Source organism: Gekko japonicus, unplaced genomic scaffold (genome assembly GCF_001447785.1).
Source record: "Gekko japonicus isolate JY-2015 unplaced genomic scaffold, Gekko_japonicus_V1.1 scaffold1022, whole genome shotgun sequence".
In the NCBI taxonomy this organism is placed as follows: domain Eukaryota; kingdom Metazoa; phylum Chordata; class Lepidosauria; order Squamata; family Gekkonidae; genus Gekko; species Gekko japonicus.
In genome coordinates this window covers 47,607-56,606 of record NW_015177040.1, presented here as the reverse complement: position 1 = coordinate 56,606, position 9,000 = coordinate 47,607, and the positions used below count along the sequence as shown (strand labels likewise).

Sequence of the window (9,000 nt, the reverse complement as noted above, 5' to 3'; positions counted from 1 at the left end):
TTTTGCCAGTCAATTAGCAAATCACACTTCTCATCTTTTTAACACTTGTGCAGTGTTTCACCCAGAAAAAGGTCCAAAGAACAGTGAGACCTTCTTTTGCATTGCTCTCTTGGATTGTGCAAAAGTTAAAATGCAGCCAGAGGCAGCACTGAGCAATTGTCCATCAAGACCTTCTGCTTGCTAGGCCTGGTGAAACCACGGTTATCAAGAATGAACAGCACTATCCGATTACATCATCATCATCATCATCATCAATAATAATAATAATAATAACAACAACAACAACAACAATAATAATATTTGCATCCCACCCTTATTCTAAGGAACCAGTTATGGTCTTATGCAAGCCTATGTGGTGGTGTGGTGAATTAGAGGGGTGCCCAGTTTTTGGGATCTGAGTTCAAATGTGCCCCCCAACTTATTCAGGAACCTAGGTCCAGTTGTTCTCTCTTTTCCCGTAACCTATTTTGCAGTGTTATCAAAATGTTTGGAAGAACCAGAGAAGCCGCCCTGCCCTCCTTGGAAGATGGGCAGGACAACAATTTGATAGACTAATTATCAGTGTTTAACAATCTCATCAGAGGTCTGAATAACATCTCAGGTTATCCCGCTAATTACAATAAACCTTGCAGCAGTTCACAGTAATCACTTGTGACTCACCACATCTTAAAGCCTTAACCTTCAATATTCCACGAAGACTCCCTCCACTGTTGTTAATGATAATAATATGGAGTGAGTGGCCCTATTTTAGCCCCACAACAATGCTGTGAGATAAGGGGGGCTGAGAGCGCTTGCCGGGCTGGAGATCACATCTGGTGACCTAAGCAAAGTGCATTGAAGTCAGGGGGCTTAAAAGGTTGTAACTCTGTTTTAGGATTGCACTGTTAAAGAGCTGCTTGGGAATTTGAACGTAGGCCTCCCCCATCTACTTTTCCCACTTTGTTCTGTGCACTGGGTTTCAGTTTTCCACTTGTCTGCAAAATAACAGCAGAGAACGCTTGTGCTGTTCATTCAATCCAGAGATTATGTCAACCCATGACTGCTCCATGAAGGGATTCATTACAAGAGATTTACTACACTGTCCAATTGGCATCTTCTGTTTTTTCAAGCCATTTAAAACTGGTGACAGATCTGATTGCTACTTTCCCCCAGGCGCCTTAGAGATCACCTTTTCAGAAATGTGGCTGTCTACCCTTTGCACACCTTAACATTTATGGCTGGAGCTGCGGAATCTACAAAATGACACTTCGCTCTTTTCCTGGCTTGAACCTATTCCAGGATTAAGGAAACTACAGGTACTGAGTACTTTAAATCCAGATTAGTTTTAGTTGAATGAAGCAGAACAGTGATGGCAGGAAGAAGAACGTGATCGCAGCAAGAAACTGGTGAGATTCTCTGTTTAATTTAACCTCCTTAACCCAATGGGCCTTATCTGGTTGGTTCCCAGGCCAGGAAAAATGGCCCCACAAATTACCTGAAAGGTGAGAGAGCGGAGCCTTTCTGTTAAACCTGATTGTCTGTAGTGGGGATGTTTTCATTTTCCTAAAAGAAAGGGTACAATCCTGGGGAAAAGAAAAGGTAAGAGTTCTGGACTAAGGAAACATGCATCTCTTCCCTAACCAAATCCTGAATCAGTATGTCAATAAAGAGGAGAAATGTACAAGAACAGAGTTGTCAGACCCCAGTCTGGAGATGTCACTTGGGTATGCACTAGGAGGACAGATCCTATTTTTTAGGAAATCGCTGTACCTATTTCTCCTTTTAGAAAGACGTTAGGGGTAAAAAAAATCGTGAGCATGCAGTAGAATTGTTTAGGATTGCATTGATAAACTCCTCTCAATCTTTGGAAATTAAATCCTGGGAGTGGGGTGAAGGGATTCATCTCGGCCCTGGTTAAACATGTGTGCAAATGCACAAATATAGCCACAGTGGAGCAAGTTCATGTTTTTCCTTCTGTCTTGCTTTGGAATGCCTCTCAAGTTTGTAAATGCTGCTAGAGCAATCCTAGACAGCAATCCAAGACTCAGCATCTACTCAAGACTACTCAAGGGGGCTTACTCCAGGGAAAGTGTTCTTAGAATGCCATTGTCAGGGGGTCAAGCTGCATTTGATGTTGGAGTTCTATGACTGGCTCTCTCAGCATGTGTTTGATCCTAAAAGCAGCCTACAAGTGCTTCTGCTGCAAAAGTAATGTGGGTTTCATGTGTTCTGGACCTGTGGTTTTTAGCCCTAGTATGGGGAGAAAAATCCCAGTCCAGAGGGGCCATCTTAAATCCAGGAAATGGCACAGGGGGGAGACTTACCCCCTTCCTCAGCCCCCTGGCCTTGATTCCCCCAACCCAGCTGCCTTTGAAAGCCAAAAACTGTTTTGGGGGAGCCAGTCATGGTGTCCCAAATTGGTACTGAGTTGCAGGTTTTCTGGAAATATAGGCAGGTCTTTTGGAAGATTGGACTTTCCTTTAAAATATAAAACAGGAAAATTATTTTAATCATTTTGTCAACACTCTCCAGTTTGGAAACTTGGTGCAGAACTGTCTATTTCAGAGTTAAGGAACTGCAGGTTGCAAAAAATCTCCACAAGTGTTCCACAGTGGGAAGGCAGAAGTTCAGGCAGGTGCTCTGTGTATCTTAACGTCTCATCTGTGCAAGATCAGAGTGCTGTGTTGCTTGAACATTTTTCAAGACAGTGAGACAGGCACGATGACTCCTGCCCCAGCTGACAGTGGCTGGGTGCTATTAACAAAAGGTGCTTCAGGGCTGCTTTGCAGCAGGCAGAACAGGATGGGGAAAATGACTGTACAGCATTGGTATTGGGCCTGGCATCACTCTGTTTAAAGGACTGTGCTAAATCCCCTCCAAAGATGGATGGATGGTCTGGACTGGACATCATTATGCCCTGCCTTTGTGTCTTTTTGCCTCCTAGATTTGATACCATTGGGCTGTGAATTTGTTAAGAGGCTTTGGACGTCACTTAATACAAAATAGATCTTTGATTTGTGCATGGTCGTTGTACCTACCTTGACTTACTATTCCCTTTGATGAAGGATTTTCTTTGAAATGGCCTGACCATCATGTATGATACCATCGGGGTATACTGGACAGTATGTTTTTTTCCTATGGACTGTTACGGCCCCTTGGAGGGCTTGCGCCTGTGGACCATTTAGGATAGTGTTTCTTTTAAGAATTATCATTTTAAGAATTGTCATTTTATCACCCAGCTTCTTTCCCAAGCATGCCACAACCCCTGCTGGCTGTCCCATTTGTGGTACCCATAGTGCAGGCAGGTATCCAGAATTCATGGTTTCCTGGGAGGGTTGCCACCTTCCAGGTGGTGGCTGGAGAGCTCCTGGGATTACAACTGATCTCCAGGCGACAGATCAATTCACCCAAAGAGAATGGCCGCTTTAGAAGGTTATGGCATTATAACCCAATGAAGCCCCTTCCCAAACCCTGTCCTCCTCAGGGTCCAACCTGTTATGTCTTGAGAAAACATAAAGTGAAGCCTATTTAACATCGCTCATTATGCGGATTGTAAATACTGACCATTGGTATGCCTTCTGGAGGGAATGGTTTTGATTGGTGCTGTTATATTGTTAAGCTAATACTTTTATAAGCAGTGTATGACCTCCAACTCTTGGGTTTTTAGTGGGTTTTCTTTCCTTTCTCCTATAGATGTAGATCCCCTCCCTATTTTTGTTGTAGTTTTTAGAAAATGCAAATTTAAAAATCCCCTACGGGGGGCCAAAAATAATGATAATATTGCTTTATCACTTCCAAAAAAATTACCATTAAGGACATTCTTCAAAAGATTCCATGCTCCATCACTATACGGTTCCAATGTGGGAACACTTATCTTGCCTTGTTTAAAAGAAAAAAACAAGCAGTCTAGAAAATTGAGAAAACATGTCTAGAGATCTACTGCCAGTCAGAATAGAAAGCATTTTGATACCTCACCTTCCTCCCCAGTGAGAACCCAAAGTGGCTTACAACATTCTTCCCTTTTCCATTTTATCCTCACAACAACCCTGTGAGGTAGGTTAGGCTGAGAATGTGTGACTGGCCCAGCAAGCTTCCATTGCAGAGTGGAGATCTGAACCCAGGTCTCCCAGGTCGTGGTTCATCTCTGCAACCACCACACCAGACTGGGTCCCAAAAACGTAAACCTTTTGATCAAAACACCTTCCAATTCTGTCTCCATAAAATGAAACTAAATATGTCATTTGAGAAAAAGACAGCAAAGGTTACCGTCATTCAAAGGCTACTGAACACAACAAACTTAACTGAATTCAAATCCGTGTGCATCACCAATGTTCCCCACCATAGAGAACAATGGAGGGAATGGGGGCAACTTGTTTGGGGGCCCGTAGAATTGGACCCCCTGGTTCAATGTTCCTGAAACATGGTGGATATCTTGGGGAGAGGCTCCAGCAGCTACCCTGCGATTTTGGAGCCTCTCCCTCAAACCCCTTCCCCTCCAGCCCCCAGAATATACCCTATGTTTTTGCCATTGACTTCAATGGCCCATAGGATATAATGGGGCAGAACTGCAGGAAGCCGATTCAGATCAGAGAATCTGATTCAGCCCGCAGCAGCCTGAAAGGGGCCCGAATGGGCCATTTTCGGGGGTGCATTCGGTTCAGACAAACCGAATGCACATCCCTCCAGCAGCCGGCTTGCTCAGGCTCTCTGCAGCCGCGGGGATCCTGAGGAAGCCAAGGGAAGGGAAGGTGGTTTAAACCGCCTCTCCTTCCCTCCAGCAGCCGGCTTGCTCGGGCTCCCCGAGCAAACCAAGGGAAAGGAAGGTGGCGGAGCAGCTGGAGACATTGAGCCTCAGCTCCACAAGTAATGAGCACTCGAGCCCCACCCCCAGCAGCCCTCAGGCCGGAGCACCTGGAGTAGTCTTGGGAGGTTGATTGGCAAAAAGCAAAACCAAAAGCGCAGTGGAGTTTCTTTGCATGCAGCTTGTGCGGCTGGCTGAGTGCCTCTTCTGCTTGCCCACCTCTTGGCTTTGCACCTCATCTTCTGCCAGGCATGGAGGAGCCCAGCTCGCCCAGGCTTCTTGCCTCCTGCTGCCTTGGCCCTCTGGTGCATGGGTGAGTCCCCAAAGTTTGACTCTTCTTCTACAAGTCTCTGGCGCTGGAGGTATTCGCCTCCTTTCCTCCTGCCTGCTATGGCTGCATAATTGTGAGAGATTTCTTAACATAGTGTTCCTGCCAGGGAAGCTGGGGACCCTGCCCATGAGTCTCCATTTCATCCTCACAACAACCCTGTGGGGTAGGTTAGGTAGAGAAGGGGAGATTTGGCCCGGGGTCACTCAGCCAGCAGAGTGAGAATACAAACCTGGGTCTCCCCACATCAATCTGCAACTCTGACCACTGTGCAGGGCTGCCTCTACTGATCTGTAATGTTCCAGAGGTGTTGTAATGTAATACTCAGTTTCTCAAATGAGTTTATCCCTATCTGTTGGTCCACTTAGGAGTCTTGATCCTGGTTGTGTGGTGGGCTAGTTGTGGCAAATGGTAGGGAAGCTCAGTATTTCTGTATACAGTTGTAGGGGCTTTATACAGTTGTAGGGGAGAGGGGGGAAAGAATGGATCCCAGGTGCTTCTGCCTGTCAGAGGGGCTGGTGCACACTTCCGGTGATGTCAGGGGGTGTGGCATATGCTAATAAGTTATGCTAATGAGCTCCTGCAGCTCTTTTTCTACAAAATGACCCCTGCTGAGTCTTCTCAGTCCTTTTGTGCCTGTCAAGCAACAAGTCTGCATTCTTGGCAGCTAAACCTAAGCTAGCAGTTGTTAGTCCAGGGTTACATCAGTTTGCTTCACTTGTGGATGCCAGAGATAAGGTATTTATGGTTATTAATACTTCATGATGTTATCCTGCCTTTTTAAAATAAAATCCCACTGCAGATTTCTTGGTATTTTTAATGTTTCTTCAGGCACAGAGAACAGCCAAGTTCTGTGGTTTGACGGAGCATGTTTCACCTCCTCGCCTACTGCTGGTCTTGGCTGCAGGCAATCCAAGAACCGCTAAGGTAAATTCCATGGAGGTGTTACGTTCGTTCTCCGTGCCTCATCCTTTGACATTCCCCGTGTAACATAAAGTCAAAAAGAGACCTTGTGACTTGTGTCATTTGTTACAGCAGCGGTTCTCAAACGTTAGCAACGCAGGGGGACCTTATTTTGATTTCAAAACATTTTCAGATACCTCTTCCAAGCCCTCTCCTTCTGCCCCACTACCCCATGCTGCAGACTGGACAGCTTCATATGGAGGTTAACTGGTGTGGTTAGTCCGGTCACCACTAGCTAGCAGAGTCCTTAAATAAAGCTACAAATGCAGGCGTGTCATTTTACCAGGTTATTCATCTTACAGATTTACACAGAGCCACATTGCAAGTTTGGAAGAGAAATACTTCTCTCCAGGGGTCATTTCCTGCAGGAGTGCACAGGAGTGGAGCTCCGGCAGTAAAGAGCCCAGGGGGCGGGCACATGCAACAAGCCCCACCCCCTGCTCCCAGCAGCCCTCAGTCAGAGCAAGAAGCAGCCAGGTAAGCTGCAGAGCTCCCCCCGGCCCCCAGCCCCCCCGGTCCAAAACAGTCCAGTGGCACCTGTAAGACCAAGTCTTATTCAGGTACAAGCTCTCCCTCCTCTGCGAGGACAGATCTGCGCCCAATAGCTAGCAATCCAAAACAGTCCAGTGGAGCCTGAGTGGTGGGTGTTGCCTTCTGACACACTTCCAGTGATGTCAGGGGGTGTGGCATATGCAAATAAGTTATGCTAATGAGTTATTCTAATGAGCTCCTGCACATCTTTTTCTATGAAATGACCCCTGCTTCTCTCTTTATTTGAGAAGTACACTTTGGATAGGAAAGAGTAGAGACATGATAGGAACATGATAACTTACTAGTTAAAGGATGGAAGCAGATGGTGAGAGGCCCATCTGCCTCATGGTGCAAAGAGAGGACTGCATGTCTCTCTCTTGGTGTGCGCAGGGAGAAAGTTCATCTTCAAGTGAGAGTAAGAGGAAGGAAGGGAGGGGGAAACCAATCCCTGAGGACACAATCTGCATTTCAAAGGGGACAGTGGTAGAAGAGTAAATATGGGAAGAAGGGTCAGTGTGCCTCTCTAGCTATCTAGCCTCTCTTGCCACTCAGTCTGGAGGTCTGAGACAGGGGACATCACATCCGGTACTTCCAGCACTTCAAAGGGCATGGGAAGCCTTGTATTCCCCACGGAGACCTCCATTCTCTGAGATCCTCTTAAAATACAGTGAAAACCGTATCAGCTGCACTCTAAAAGCAATTTCAAGGACAGTTCTCTCAATGATCGCCGTCATCCAGATATCAGTTGTAATCCCAGGAGATCACCAGTTTCCACCTGGATGTTGGCAACCCAAGCTTCTGACCTGAATGAGCAGTGCATTGGGTTGTGCCAACAGGCTGGAGGAAAAAAGGTCCTGGCTCTTTACTAGAACAGGCTTGCTGAGGTTTTTACTTCCACACACTGGAAAGCTTCAGCTTCCTTTTCCCGCACATTAAACCTCTAAGAGAGGGGCAGGATGTGTTCCGTCCGGCCTGTTGACAACCACCCTAGCAGTGCAGTGTATTCTCCTCCTCCTCCTCCCAGCAGCACAAACCGCAGCCAGCCCCCAACCAGTGTTCCCTCTAAGCTGAGTTAGTGTGAGCTAGCTCACATTTTTTTAGCCCCCGGCTCACACATTTTTGTCTTCGCTCAGGAAGGATGGGGCTCCAGAGCAAACCAATTTATGCAGTAGCCAAATTGCTTGCTCACAATTTTAAGGCCAGTAGCTCACAAAGTAGAATTCCTGCTCACACGACTCGACAGCTTAGAGGGAACATTGCCCCCAACAACTGGAGAAATAGGAGGTGAGGTTTCAAGGTCGGAGGATGCTGCTTTCTTTCGGGAGACTCCCAGTTGCTGCAACACCTGTTTTAAGAGGGCTGTAAGGCAAACTGGAGCCCTGTGGGCAAGGAGAGACTCCCCACAAATCTCCCAGCCTCATCTGACCACGGAGTTCTGGTTTTATCTGCGTCCTGCGGAACAAAGGTTGCCAAGACTACAAACTGAAGCACTGCTTGTTGCCAAGCAACTGCTTGTTGCCAAGCAATCTCCTCTCCTCTCCTCTCTCTTGTCTCCCCTACCCTTCTGTGCCCTTTTAGCCAGACTTGCGCCCCATAAAAATCACCATGGCAACGTTGCAGCTTCTCCGTCATACCCTTCAGCAGTCCCTATTCACCAAGGACGGTTCCTGTTTTTGGATCCCTGTCCTGCTTTTCTTAAAAAATGGCCGGGTGCACCCACTTTCCTTTTGTTGTGTCCTAGTCAGGACTCTGTAACAATTGGTAACAAAAAGGACTCCGTAACAATTGGTTTATTGACACGCCTTGCTTCAGGCACCAGCACGCAACAGGTTATTGCAGAGCAAAGGTGGCCAGCTTTTCAACCAGCCTCTGGAGTTCCGCCTCTGATCTGTGATCTGCAGCCACAAGCTGGCAATAACATCTCTGTGCCGGGGTCAATATATAGCTATAGCTACAGCAGCACAGGGTTGGTTCAGAGTTGGCAGCCAGACATAGCACAGGCAGAGATGAACTTGCAGCAGTTGGTCACGGTGGAAGAGTTGTCTGGGTCCCCCAAAGGCCATGCATGGACAGAAAAGAAAAATGCACTGGGCTTAGCTCTGCTTGCACAAGCCGTAGCACAAGGGCTGCCCTTTGGCTCTTTTTAACGGTATCTCAGAGTGCATATGGACCAATGGAATGCATAACAGATAGTTCCTTTCATTTAGTTTTGAAACTGCATCGTACGCTACATCTTGTGTGTGTGGGCAGTGACAGTGGGGATACAGTTTATACATTCGACTTTATTTATACATTCGACTTTATATACCGCTCTAATACAGTTGCATTCACTTTGTGCAAAGAGGCAGTGGAGAGTAAATTCAGTGCTTCTTCTTGGCACAAGGACATCTTCCTGCTG

General features: G+C 46.7%; 1 protein-coding gene across 1 annotated transcript in view; it reads left to right on the top strand.

Annotated features, from left to right (window-relative positions):
- The first annotated feature begins 1,171 nt into the window (after positions 1–1,171).
- ARL13A (ADP ribosylation factor like GTPase 13A) overlaps positions 1,172–9,000 on the top strand; it is a 33,753-nt gene continuing 25,924 nt past the window's right edge. Inside the window, exons 1-2 of the mRNA XM_015428030.1 lie at positions 1,172–1,295; positions 5,940–6,035. Coding sequence (XP_015283516.1) covers positions 5,977–6,035 — 59 coding nt within the window. The 5' untranslated portion in view covers positions 1,172–1,295; positions 5,940–5,976. The remainder of the gene's footprint in view (positions 1,296–5,939; positions 6,036–9,000) is intronic.